The 14,810-nt window shown below is 45.0% G+C and overlaps 1 protein-coding gene across 1 annotated transcript in view; it reads left to right on the top strand.

Annotated features, from left to right (window-relative positions):
* GRIN3A (glutamate ionotropic receptor NMDA type subunit 3A) overlaps positions 1-14,810 on the top strand; it is a 101,609-nt gene that overhangs the window by 54,252 nt on the left and 32,547 nt on the right. The window contains exon 4 of the mRNA XM_035141027.2: positions 14,651-14,796. Coding sequence (XP_034996918.2) covers positions 14,651-14,796 — 146 coding nt within the window. The remainder of the gene's footprint in view (positions 1-14,650; positions 14,797-14,810) is intronic.

The following is a 14,810-nucleotide window of genomic DNA, read 5'->3' as shown; positions in this document are numbered from 1 at the left end:
ATAATAATAATAATAATAATAAATACTTCCTTGCAAGTGTGTCTTACTATGTTCTTCTGGGCATGCATAGGACTCGAGTTTTCATGTAGGGTCCATTGCAATACTTTAATTCATGGATGAATTTCAAGCATCCTCTGGTTTTGAGACACTGCAGTTAACAAGAGTTGGCTCTGACCTCCTCTCATCGGTTTGGAAATGTGCATGCCTTTATCTTTCTTCAGGAGAAAAGCCTTAGATCACTTTGAAATTACTTCTGTGCATGTCATCCCATAATGTCTCCTGCTCCTTTCTTCATTCCGTTTCTAGCCCAGACGAGAATCTAGAACAGGGTTTCTTTGTTCTAGCTGAAGAGAACAGTGGTGAGATGGCTTATGATATTAATATTGGTTAGAGGCTTGGCAAGTGTAGTGATAAAACAGCAGCTACTTTCAAGGGAAGTCCAGACCAGTTCCTATCAAATTAATTGGCTTTCTCCTCCCCCCCCCCCCCGTGTTTAATTAACTGGAAAGCCTCTGGGTGACTATTGCCCTCTCCTTGATTGGCTATGACAAATCCTTCCTCTCTCCTTTGTGCACAATTAGCTCCTGCAGTGGGTGGAAACTATTCATTAGGTGAAAGGAAAACATGGAAGAAATGCACTCCTTACAATTATTCTCCTTTATTTCCCCTGTTTATGTTGTGGGCCCAGTTAAAACAGGGGTGGGGAACTGCTTGGCTGTGGGCCACAGCACACCCAAATCTGCCCCACGTCCTCTCCTTTTGGGTCCTGCTGCTTCCTCCTCAGCAAGTTGCGTACCATCCAACATTTCTCTGATGACAATAGGGATATCCTACTCCAGTGATGGGCAACCTTTTGAGCTTGGTGTGTCAAAATTCGCCAAAAAACCGAGCATAACTCGGGTGGTGTGTCACTTCAAGAAAAAAACCATAATTTCACGGTATTTAGTTTAAAACAAAAAAAATTAATTGTAATATATAACTGTAGTTAATAAACAAAAAACTAATTACTTAACCAAACCAAACCCCAAACCCCTTATTTATCACAAAGGGCCCAGAGTTGTTGAGCTTTTTGGGGGGAGCTGCTGACCAAAGTTTTGGAGGTTTTTTTTGGGGGGGTGCAAAAGTTGCTTTGCTTTGGGGGGGATGCCCCAAAGCTGCTGCGCTTTTTTAGGGGGGAGAGAACAGAAATAAATGACGAATAATACCTTCACTGGAACTAACACGTAGCACCGACATAGTCTGCCAAAGCACCAAAAAAACCCAGCACAGAACAGGTTAAAAAATGAACGCTGTTACACCCAATCATAGTCTGCCAAAGCGCCAGGGGAAAAACAGCACAGAAAGGGTTAAAAAACCAATCTCTGGCTACCAGCAGCAACAACAACAACAAAAGGATCCGGGTTTTAACAGCGGAGACAAGCTTTAGTGGAGACAAGCTGTAGGAGGAGTGGGAGAACAAATGGGGGGGAAACAACAACAACAGCGCAAATGGGTTCGCCATCACTGTCCTACTCCCACTGCACCTACCCAGCAATACCAACCATATAACCACCACCCCAATACCAACCATCACGTGCAATAGAAATTGTATCTGGAAGAGCCCTAAGGAAGGTAGTTCTGCAATAAGGGGGCCACCGCAAAGAAGGCTCTACCTCTGGTTTCCACCAACTAAGCATGCAGAGGCTGCAGTATAATCTAGAAAACATCTCATGGCCAATGTGAGAACAAGATACTGGAATTGATCCAGCATACTTTTCTTATGTTCTTATTCCACCCTACTTTATAATGAATGGGGAAGACAAATGGCTGCTGGCACCTAATTTGACTCTTACATGTACAATAAAAAGACCTAATAAATCTAAAAATAGCCGTGGGGCATATCACCACAAAAACTCTAACTGTGCCCTTACTTTGAAACCAGTAGTATGAATGAGGACAAAAAAAATCAAACAGATCAAAGAGTATCAAACTGCATTTCTCAAGACTTTCTTCTTGATGGTCTCCTCCCACTCAAATTGCCTCTTGGATCCCTTTTTCGGTTTTAGGGGGGAGCATAAAAAAAAATCTTTTAACAAATGCTAACCTTTTCAAGGTGGTGGAAGACAAGTATGATTTGGGGCTGGCAGATGGCAGGTTTGACACAGAAATAAAATCCCCTGCGAGCTCTCAAGCGAGCCGGCAGTCTGCGCTGAAATATTAAACAGACTTTCTGCCCCGGAAAAAAAGGAGATTAAGAACTTTCCCATCCAAAGTCGCCATTGCCAGGGTACAAGAAATAAGCAGGGTCAGATGGAAACATAACTGTCTATCTCCCTATCAAAATGCACGATAAGAAGGCATCCTGTGGTAGCTGAAGAACTCATCAGTCACACCACCACAGGGGCTAAGAGTCTTAAAGGGTGTTTCACAAGTCCCCCATCTCTTTAACAAGTGCCAAGGAGGCAGATATCAACAGGTGGAGTTTGCTCATCACTACTATGGTCCAAACCACAGAGCCTAGGGCTTGCCGATCAGAAGGTCGGCGGTTCAAATCCCCGCGATGGGGTGAGCTCTCATTTGCTTGGTCCCAGCTCCTGCCATATAGCAGTTCAAAAGCACATCAAAGTACAAGTAGATAAATAGGTACCGCTCTGGAGGGAAGGTAAACGGCTTTTCCGTGCACTGCTCTGGTTCGCCAGAAGCAGCTTAGTCATGCTGGTCACATGACCCGGAAGCTGTCTGTGGACAAATGCTGGCTCCCTCAGCCAGTAAAGTGAGATGAGCGCCGCAACCCCAGAGTCGTCTCCGACTGGACCTAATGGTCAGGGGTCCCTTTACCTTTACCTTTACTTCTCCATGCAGGATAAAAGCTCTTGTTCATTTCTTCCTGCCAGACATTTAAAGTACATGTTGTTTGTTTGTTTATTTGTTTATTTATTTAACAAATTAAACTCCCTTCCTTTTCCTCCAAGGAGCTTAGAGCAATGTACAGTCATTTTTCAATAGCCCTGTAAGGTAAGGTAAAGGTAAAGGTAAAGGTAAAGGACCCCTGGGTGGTTAAGTCCAGTCAAAGGTGACTATGAGGTTGTGGTGCTCATCTCGCTTTTCAGGCCAAGGGAGCCGGTGTTTGTCCAGAGACAGCTTTCCGGGTCCTGTGGCCAGCAGGACTAAACTGCTTCTGGCGCAATGGGACACCAGAAACCAGAGAGCACGGAAACACCGTTTACCTTCCCACCATAGTGGTACCTATTTATCTCCTTGCACTGGTGTGCTTTTGAACTGCTAGGTTGGCAGGAGCTGGGACAGAGCAACAGGAGCTCACCCCGTCACGGGGATTTGAACCACCGACCTTCCGATCAGCAAGCCCAAGAGGCTCAGTGGTTTAGACCACAGCGCCACCCACATCCCTCCTTGTAAGCTAGGCTCAGGTGAGAGACTAGCCCAACGCCTTGTGTTCAACTCCATAGGCAGGTCTCCTCAGTCCTAGGCCCAATCACACCACACACTGAAAGCACCATGAGACAACTTTAACCCGTCATGGCTGCCCCCAAAGAATCCTGGGAGCTTTAGTCTGTTAAGAGCTCTTAGGAAACTCCTATCCTCTACAGAGAGCAACCATTCTCAGATTTTTCCTGTGAAGAGGGATTGATTGTTCGATCATTCTAAGGAATTGTAGCTCTGGGAGGGAAATGCAGATCTTCATCCATGTATGTAACAGTATTCCTCTGTGGTTTTCAGGCCATACATTAAATACCAAGCAAAATTTGTAAAGCTTGTTCATTCCATCCAAGGACACTAATGGCTATATGGGAGTTGAGAATTTGCTACCCTGCAATGCTAACAGTGCCCGATTTTCGGCAGTGAGGGTGGTTCCCCCGCACAGAGAGCCAAGCCAAGGGGGTGCATGATGATGATGATGATGATGATGATGATGATGATGATACCTATATTTATACTGGTACATACTCAAAGTTAGGCCCAAGTCAGAGAGGAAATTGAGTTGCCACAACTATGACGTAGTGCACTTGAGAAAATGTGCAGAATGGAAGGCAAAGGGGAGGAGAGCATGAAAATAGGAAATATTTGGGGGGGGGCAATTTTTTGTCCTCACTGATATCACCCAAGTCTGCCCTGATACTGGGCTCTGAAACTCAGAAGACTAATGATGATGGTGGTGGGGTAATTTAAAAGAAACATTTGAATATAATGAGCAATCAGGAGTGCATGAAATTCAGTACATGATTGACTATGTACTTTATTTTATAATATAGTGTTTGCATTTTATGATGTCTCTTCATCTTTTTCCAGATAGTGAGGGACAGATAAGAGAATGTGATAGAAAGGGTTGTGTTCTATTAGCTTTTCCCCCAGACTAAAACCCAGTGAAATGAATAGACCTAAGTTAGTTATTTCCATTCATTTAAATGGATCAAGTCAGAGAACAGGATTGAGAAATTGGTGGGCTTCCAGATGTTGCTGATCTCCAGCTCCCATCATCCCTGGCCATTGGCCATGATTGCTGGGGCTGATGGGAGTTGTAGTTCGGCAGCATATGGAGGGCCAATGGTTCCCCACATCTGTTCCAGCATAGGTCACAGGCCTTGGGGATCCTGCGTGGGAGGGCTTCCAGATGTTGATTGGGATCAGGCAGCCACCAGCCTAGCACCCTGACATTTCTCCCGCCCTTCTCTGTGTGTTTCTAAAAATGGAATCTCCTGGCAATTAAACTGTGTATGAACTAGAACAGTGGCAGCAAAAAAAAAGGCAATCTAAATTCAGATAAAGATCAAAAGCACTGAAGCATGGCAAATGGGCTTTACGTTTGCACTCTGAAGAATTAAAAAGGGAAGGAGCACCAAGTAAGACCCATTAGCCGTCACTGTTGTTTTGAAAGGGAGTTGGGGTTTTGTGTGTGTATGTGTGTGTTAGGTAACTGCTTCCAGAATCCAAAACCTTATTACATTAGCAGCAAATTGCCAGCATTGCAAAGCGGCCATAACAGAGTCCTACTTTAATCAGGTTAGATCTTTTGCATCTGATGAGCTAGTTGCAAATCCCACTACTGCAAGACCAGTATGTCAAGCATAGCGACTTCCACTGTCAATGGTGGAGCAGTCTAAGGTCACTGATGGCTACAGGCAGACCAGTTAATTTTCAGTGAAGAAATCACTGGTATAAAACTCACACGAAACACTGTGTATTCTTGGTACAGTATGATAGAACATCGAAAAGCAGGGGTTTTTTTCTGCGGGTCAAACCACATACAGTTTTTTATTTTATATTTTTTAATGCAAATGGCATCACTGCAAGGGTGGTAGCTGATAATGATGGAGTTCTCAGGGGGTGGGGTGGGGACTTAACCCTAGCTCTGCTCCTGGAGAAAATTTCACCTCTCAAGCTGGGATTTGCTTTGGGGGGGAAATCCGTCATTGGCCCCAGTGGGGAATTTGCTCCCCAGGCAAACAAGCAGCTTCATAGAATCATAGGATTGTAGCATTGGAAGGGACCCCGAGGATCATCTAGTCCAACCCCTTGCAATGCAGGAATATGCAGCTGCCCCATATGGGGATCGAACTTGCAACCTTGGCATCATCAGCACCAAGCTCTAACCAGCTGCAGCAAGGGAGGACAGGGCTAAATCCTCCTCCACCAATCTGGATCGTTAGCCATTCTACCACCCCACACCACCCCAAAAAGAAACCCTTCAATAAATAGCATCTAACACATACCCCAGCTCATGCGACATGCATTTCCACCCCTCAACAAATTTGGCCCTAAAATGTTAAAAGTGAAATTGCTCTTTGTCATCTCCTGCCATTCTCTGTGTAAAGATGTAATCTGACAGATGATGGTGATGTACATCCAGGAACTGTCAAGAAGGATTAGGAGGGCACTGGGAGCTCTTTGGATCAACAAATCCTATAGCGATGAGCCTCAGACTTCAGGACCTGCCTCTTAAGGACAGCAGCGCCATCCACGCTGCCTTGCACAGAGTTGAGGACCAGCTACACCAGGGGTCAGCAACCTTTTTCAGCTGTGGGCCGGTCCACCATCCCTCAGACCATGTGGTGGGCTGGACTGGACTATATTTGGGGGGGGGATGATGATGAATGAATTCCTATGCCCCACAAATAACCCAGAGATGCATCTATATATATAAAAATGTAAAAATCGTGAAACTGCGTGTTCCACTTTTCTCCATAACCGCTTGACCGATCGTCCTGAAATTTTGACACAACGATCCAGGCCACTCCCCCAGCGTTGTTGGGGACAAAAATCCCTCAAATCACACACATGGGCAGGTATAGACCTGGTTTTCCACCAAGTCAAACAGCGCCCTCAAGTGGTGTTATACCCTCCTCTACCCCCGCTTCCTGTGAAATCTAAGCCACACCCACAAACCAAATGACATCATCAACCAAGCAACTGAAACCACCAAGGCGGCCATTATCAGACCCCTAGGCTCCTGTCAGGCTGCCAGGCCCCCACTAGGCCCGGGGGGGGGGTTAACCCACAGCAACACACTTGGAGGCACGGCAAGGGGGTTTTACTTTAAAATTTAGCACCACTACCCCTCAAAAAAAATCCCCCACCAAATAACCACAAGACAAAAATAAATACCATCCTTCAAAATGTCATGAGATACGCTGGTCACGGAGAGGGGGGGGGGACAAACAGAATAGATCATGGATCGGGACATGTGGGGGCAGTCACAGGGATTAGTCACAACGTCTGACGTAGTCAAAACAAAATTAAAAAATTCCTTCCAGCAGCACCTTAGTTGGTCTTTAAGGTGCTCCTGGAAGGAATATTTTTATTTTGTTTCAACTGAAAACAGGCCTTTTCCAGCAATAAGGCCCAATGAATAGAAGGCAGGGATACGTAATGGTACAGAACAGGGTGGGGGGAGACACAGGGATGAAACCTGCCCTCTCCACAGTATCTCACCTCGACTCAGGGGGACTCTGAGGCTCAGGGGGATCTGAAGGGGGGCTATTACCCTCCATTTCACATATACTACGACTGAATGCAACCCTCTACGTCTTTTTTTTTTAAAAAAAAAAACCATGCACTTTCTCTCCCCAGTTTAAGTCCTCAGATATTTGCAGTGCCCCATCCCCCCCCCCCCCCGGATTTACAATCCCCTACCTTCCCCTTGCCACTTCCTGGGTTTTTTATGGAACTGAACAACTTGGGTGCTTCAGAACGTGCCTTCTGTTGCCAGGCCCTTGCAGGGCCAGACAGAGGCCGGGGCCAGGTAGATAATGTGACCCTGTTTTTAACCCTTTTGTTACTTTTTTCATTTTACTGATTGTGAATATGCTGACCAAGGCCCCCTTTGGATTCGGAGGCCCGCACCAAGTGGCCCATATGACCCCCCCCCGTCCGATGAGCTGGGGTGCAGGGAGGAGGGGCAGGATACGTCATGGACCGAGACGGGGGGGGATCACAGGAAAGAACCACAGCAACGCATGGCCGGGTCAGCTAGTTTTAAATAAAAGGACACATTCTACTCCTGTAAAAACACGATGATTCCCAGACCATCCGTGAGTCGGATTGAGAAGGCGAATGGGCCGTATCTGGCCCCCGGGCCTTAGGTTGCCTACCCCTGAGCTACACTGTCCTGCAGCTGCCCTCTGGGATTTCAAACAGGATTCTCTTCCCTCTCCTCCTCACACCCTGGAAAAAAGGCTTGAGTTCAGCTGCTGAGCTACTTAAAAGGTAAAGGTAAAGGACCCCTGACAGTTAAGTCCAGTCATGAACAACTTTGGGATTGCAGCGCTCATCTCGCTTTCATGTCCGAGGAAGCTGACATTTGTCCACAGACAGTTTTTCCGAGTCATGTGGCCAGCATGACTAAGCGCTTCTGGCGAAACCAGAACAGCACATGGAAACGCCGTTTACCTTCCCACCTGAGTATTTATCTACTTGCACTTTTGATGTGCTTTCAAACTGCTAGGTTCTGGGACTGCAGGAGCTGGGACCGAACAATGGGAGCTCACCTCGTCACAGAGATTCGAACCGCCGACCTTCCGATCGGCAAGCCCAAGGCTCAGTTTGCACCACAGCGCCACCCGCGTCCCACTGAGCTACTTATTCTATGGCAAAGCTCTTCCCCCAAAATGCTCAACAACTTTGATTTTCCCCTCAAAAAAGCTTTGTGTCCTGTATTTTACTTCTAGAAATATGACAACCGTATATTATAATGTACGTTACTTATAATGTAAATTACCCTTGACTACAACAGCAGTCTTTTTTTCAATACCAATTCTTAGTTCGGGGCGGGGGGGTCTCAGCCATTTTGGGAGAGTAGGGCCTTGTCTTTCAGAGTCACAACCCATCAATCCCATTTCCAATTGCCCTCATAGTCAAGAGCCAATTTCCTGACAGCCCTGTGGAAGCAGCATCACACGTTGTAAATCTTTCTTTTGAGAAGAAGCCTCTATGGTTGCAGGCCCATCTTAACCACATCGAGTGCTGTGGCGCAAAGGTCCCTCCGCCGCCGCCCCCCACCTCACCGTGGACACAGAGAAGGGACATGGCGTGGGCGGGGCGGGCGCTGAGGGTGGGCCAGGCTCAGGGGCGCCGCAGCGGGTGGGCCAGGCTGCCTGGTTGTCCTTCGGGGCGGAGGCCTCTGCTGGGGGGGCGGTGCCGTGCAGCACCCGGCCTCTTGTCCTCCTCATGCCCCCGACCCGCCAGGCTCAGGCCAGGAATATAACCCGCGGCAGGAGGGAGGGAGGGAGGCAAGGAGAGCGGGAGGGCGGCCGGGCTGTCTGGCGGGTGCAGCATGGCTGCCCTGGGCGCAGTGTGGCGCCCCCTGGTGCCCCGGCACCCCCTGGCGGCCTGGTGCCCAGGTGCATTGCGCCACCCAGCCTTGCCTTAGGGCCGGCCCTGTATGGTTGCAAGAGATAGCCTTGGAGTGATGAAAATCACCACATCTGCAAGGGCCTCTTATAAACCTCTGGCTACATGTCATCCCCAAAATTCTGTATCATCCCACACAGCAGTGTGTGTGTGTGTGTGTGTGTGTGTGTATGTGTGTATGTATATATATATTACGGCATCAGGTGCAGTGGTGTGGTAAAACTGTCACATATATCTTTCCTCGTGCAGTGGCGTTCCAGGTGGCAACAACAAAGCTATTAAGAACCGGACCTCAGAAATCCCTGAGGCAAAAACAAGATCAAATTTTAAAGCAAGGACCCATTTGGATTACTGCTTGGAAGGAGCTCTGCTACAGATGCTAGGAAAAGTGATTTCTGGACTAGCCCAGGCCTCCAATCCTGACAGCCGTGCGTGCTAATGTCGCTGACTTTTACAGCAGCCTTGGGCACGCTATCTGCATTTTTGCAAGACCGGCTGTGTCACAGAGCTGGAGATGAATCTGCAGCCTTTTAGTTCAGAGCGATTTAATCGGAGTGAATCAGTGAGCACATGACTGCAATGAAAGCAGCCTTTGCCAAGCGTGTGAGAGAGTGCGCTGTACGTCCCCCAATAAAGCATGGATGCCAGCTATTGCCCCCCCCCCCGCTGCGTTTATGGGGCAATTATTCAACTTTCTGTTTGGCTCAACTGCAAATTAAATGGGGAAATAGCTTATTTCTGGGATGCATTTCTGTTATCTAAAGCTGCAGAGGTGCCTTTAGATCATACCCTCCAACATTTCTCCAATAAAAAGAGAGACGTTTCTATTCTACATCAGGAAGCTTCTTCTGTGTTAGATCTTGCCAGACACATAGACATATTGTACACATATAAATCTGTCACCTTGAGCCAGTTACAAGATCTTTGCCAATCCTACCTCACAGGATTGTTGTAAAGAAAGATTGTTGTGTGAGGGAAGGGATCACATACAACACCTTACATAGATAAATGCAATGAAATAAAAATCCAGCTGTAAGCTGCTTTGGGCCCCTGCCAGGAAAAAGGTATAATAGTAATAGTAGTAAGGGAGGAGGAGGAGGAGGAGGAGGAGGAGGAGGAGGAGGAGGAGGAGGAGGAGGAGGAGGAGGAGGAGGAGGAGGAGGAGAAGAAGAAGAAGAAGAAGAAGAAGAAGAAGAAGAAGAAGAAGAAGAAGAAGAAGAAGAAGAAGAAGAAGAAGAAGAAGAAGAAGAAGAAACTGTGAGAATGAACTCAGTGGGACTTAGTTCTGTATAAAAATGCTTAGGATAGCAGTGTAAGACTTCAGTCTTTACCCAGTTACCTGGGAGTAAGCACCATTGAATACAGTGTGACTTACGTCTGAGTAGACATATAAAGGCTTGCAGCGTAACGCTCCATTTACAATAAAGGAATAAAGACTTCACGCATTTTCTTTTTAAAAAAATGGCTGGCTGGTGAAGCATTGCAGTTAAAGAATTTAAAGTGTCTTGGTGACGTTTTCCTTCAAAATTATAGCAAAGGCTTCATATGCCAGCATCACAATTTCCTTCATTTAGTACAGGAATTTTATTTTATTTTCAATTTAAGCAGGACTCCATTTTTGCATCTTCACAACCCCACTTTTAGTGGTACTCTGAGACATGGAGGGGAAGAAGAAGGGGGAACTGAGGTATTCTGGGATTAAATCAAACACCGGAATGCCTTCTGTAATTCCGGGACTGCCCCTGGAAAATAGGAGGGTGTGTATTGGGGTCATGGCAGACAAGCAGAACAGAACAGCAGAGGGGTCAGCATAAATTGGAAATATATTTGAGTCTCTTTAGGTTTGCCGGGCAATTCTGTTACCTTGATTTGACAAACACCATAACTGATAAAGAGGAAAATTAACTATGCCAGGGAGAGGCATACATACTCAGTTTTCAAATAGTCTTGTTCACAATACAGTTGTGAGCTCTTTGACTAGCGAGTGGTTATGTGGTGTCCAAACTTTTTGCAAAGAGGGCCAGATTTGATGAAGTGAAGGGCCATGAGGGCCAACGAAAGGGCCAACCAAAGTTGTTGCCTTTTTTTTAGGATTGAAGTTTTTGAGCTTTTTTTAAGGGTTGAAGTTGTTGAGGTTTTTTTTAGGATTTTACCCCAGGATTTTTAAGGATTTTACCCACAGGTAGCCAGATCAAACCAACCAGCAGGCTGGATTAGGCTGCCAAAAAGGACTTTGGACATGAAGTGTCCTTCAAAGACTTGTTAAGTATCTGAAACTCAGGAATCATGTCACTCAGTTAAGGAGCAGCAGAGGTGTTTTGATGTAATAAGGACTGCAAGCATAGTGAAAAGACTGAAGTAGGTGCACAACCAGCCTGATGAAGGCACAGGTCTATTTTCCAAATGGCACTAAAGTGAATAAAGGACATTGAGCATTAAGGAGAAGGAGACTTAAACATTCTCCTCACAAGCTTTTCCCTAAGTCTTATTTATGATCAAAAAACATGGAGAAAAGATGACAAAATGTGAAGTGGCTCTGTAGAGAATTATGCCTGGTCTCCAAAATCAGTCTCATTTCCCCTGAGGGACTTTGGCTACAGAACAGAGTTCTTGTGGAAATGAATTTGCTCACAAAACATATTCTCTCAATTCTCCTCTACAAGTGTTTGTATTGGAAGTTCACCATATTCTCTGAATATTCAAATGTTTGCTGAACATTTGCTGAACAAGTGATACTTGTACCTGAAATATGAAAGTATTTAATTTCCCTATTTGATATTTTATTACAATATTTGATCAGTGCATTCAGTAGTTTGAAATAAAATTCAGTCTTTTTTCCCATGTGTTGCAACTGAAGCATTGATATGTTGGTATGCAACAGTATTTCATACCTTCTTAAATTTGATGGTTGGCCTGTAATGGTATTTGGTATCTAATGTGCAATGGTCTGTAGCATTTGACAGCTGAGATTCATATTTTATGCTTGAGGAAACTATCAAGAGATTGCATCAAGTCTGAAGTACTCAAAAACATGGAATATTGTTGCAAAATTTTACAGTCACACAATTCCATTTTAAATTTCGCATGTGTAATTCGATTTAAAATTTGGAGAAAGGGGACATTTGGAATCTATACAATTCACACTTTCTGAAATAATATGCGAATTAAAACACAGCTATCTTTAGAAGTTCACACTTTTTTGAATTTTGCAATGCAATTCTCCAACAAAACCCTATTCACAAAATTGCATATATTAAGGGGAAAGTGTGCAGGAAAGTGAAGACATATGGGGAAATGACATACAACAATACAGTATATTGGGGTGCATATATATTGGCACCTTCTGTATTTTAATTCTGAAAATTGGTTGAATTGTATGAGAGGATGGGGGGATACTGCACATTCTAAAAGACTGTGGCTTTCTTTTGTTAACTGTAGGAAAATTAGGCGTAATATAGATTTAAAATAATATGTTATTCTTTGAACTGGTGTTTCGTCATTCAGTTTGATGCAATGTTAAGGGCAGTTATCTGTGGGGGTTTGAATGGGGAATTCTGGCATTGTGAACTCCAGATACTTTATATTCTGTGCCATAGTATAAACTTGCCAGATGATAGCGCATCTGGTCTCTGCTGTATTTTAGCACCACCACTGTAGATGGACAGAGAATGGTATTGCAGCTACCTGCTGAACAGAGGATAGATGATACCCAAAGTTTGCAGCTGTTCCTATAAAAGAAGCTGACTCTGATCTGGATCCTCAGTTGAAACAATATGTTGATTGAGGTAGAATCTAGACACATTTTTTTAAAAAAAAAAACGCTGTGAAAATCCTTTTTTAATTTTTTTTTAAAAAAATACATTGATTTTTCCATAGCTCACCATCGCCACCTAGTGTCACATTTTTATAATGCACCTTAAAAGGCAAACCAGAGCAGCACATGGAAACACCGTTTACCTTTCCGCTGTAGCGGTTCCTATTTATCTACTTGCATTTTGATGTGCTTTCGAACTGCTACCGTAGGTTGGCAGGAGCTGGGACCAAGCAACGGGAGCTCACCCCGTCACAGGGATTCGAACTGCTGATCTTCTGATCAGCAAGCCCTAGTCTCAGTGGTTTAACCCACAGTACAACACACTTAAAGCATTTTATTTGCATCTGTATAGCTGAGTCCTGAGTATTGGCTGAGCTTTCAAAGTGAGTGCCTGTCTCCAGGCTTACCTCCAAGGTGGATTTTAAAATAAAAAATAAAAAACCTCCGCAAAAAACGGTCTGCAAACAGGTTAGATTTACAATACAAAGCAAAAATCTTAAGTGCCCTCCTTAAGCCCGATTCTAGAGAACAAGAGTATCACAGCATCGTCAGCATACAGCAATAAGGGGCAGCAGTAATCCGCAAGGCAAGGAGCGGCAGGGCGAGGAGCGAATTTCAAAGTGAGTGCCTGTCTCCAGGCTTACCTCCAAGGTGGATTTTTTTTAAAAAAAAAAAACACCTCCGCAAAACGGTCTGCAACTGTAATGAAATTGTTTTTAGATACTTCCGTTGTTTTATCATTTAGTGTCCTGGGCTCTTTTTGGGAGGAAGGGCAAGAAATAAATTTAATAAATAAATAAAATGTAGAAGGAAGAGAACGGAATGCAAAGCGTAAGCATACGGTTCTCTCAATTGGGAGGATGTTGGAATCCTAGATCAGGAGAGTGCTCCCACAGTGACTGTGCAGCCCAGCACACAACTCAGACAGTTATCACAGACATCTGAAGGCTCTAAGCACTTAATTCCCTAAGCACAGAAGTTGTGATCTTCATCTGCTAATGTGGCTGAGATGCTCAAAGGCCTGAGAAGCTAGATGAACTAAATGATGTTGAGGTACCTGGGGTGCCTACAGATGTTTATGGGCCAAGTAGGTAGAATATGAGACACTTAATTGTAGAGTTATGGGTTTGGGCTAAAGTTGCCTGCATTGCAGGGGGTTGGACTACATGACCCTCATGGGTCCATCCAACTTTAAAATTCTATGATAATATGATTCTATGACTACAGGATCCATCATTCCATCATTGACACACTAGCCGCCCTGAGCCCGGTTTTGGCTGGGGGGCGGGGTATAAATAAAATTTATTATTATTATTATTATTATTATTATTATTATTATTATTATTACTACTACTACTACTACTACTACTATTAGCTAGGGCTGGTGGGAGTTGGTATCCAACAGCATAATAAAGGCCAAAGATTCCTCACCCATTAATGAAATAATAATAATAATAATAATAATAATAATAATAATAATAATAATATTTATTATTAAGAGAGCGTTCCACAGGGCGGGTGCCACTACCAAGAAGGCCCTCTGCCTGGTTCCCTGTAACTTCGCTTCTCACAGTGAGGGAACCGGCAGAAGGCCCTCAGAGCTGGACCTCAGTATCCGGGCAGAACAATGGGGGTGGAAGACGCTCCTTCTGGTATACTGGGCGGAGGCCATTTAGGGGCTTTAAAGGTCAGCACCAACAGTTTGAATTGTGCTCGGAAATGTACTGGGAGCCAATCTAGGTCTTCAAGACTGGTGTTATGTGGTCTCAGCGGCCGCTCCCAGTCACCAGTCTAGCTGCCGCATTCTGGATTAGTTGCAGTTTCCTGGTCACCTTCAAAGGTAGCCCCACGTAGAGCGCGTTGCAGTAGTCCAAGCAGGAGATAACCAGAGCATGCACCACGCTGGTACGTAGGGTCTCAGCCTGCGTACCAGATAGAGCTGGTGGACAGCTGCCCTGGACATAATACATATTACTTTGTGTTTTTCCTTAGCTGCACCACCCTTCACAAGGGTTTCGCTTTGGAACTGTGCGAGAAAGCAGCGCGGAAGATTATTTCAAGCAAAGCTTTCCAGACATGCATGAGTACATGAAAAGATTCAACGTGCCTGCAACTCCCGATGGAGTGGAATACCTGAAGTAAGTGCACATTG

The sequence above is a fragment of the Zootoca vivipara genome, chromosome 16, assembly GCF_963506605.1.
Source record: "Zootoca vivipara chromosome 16, rZooViv1.1, whole genome shotgun sequence".
In the NCBI taxonomy this organism is placed as follows: Eukaryota; Metazoa; Chordata; class Lepidosauria; order Squamata; family Lacertidae; genus Zootoca; species Zootoca vivipara.
This window is presented reverse-complemented; position numbering and strand designations above follow the sequence as displayed.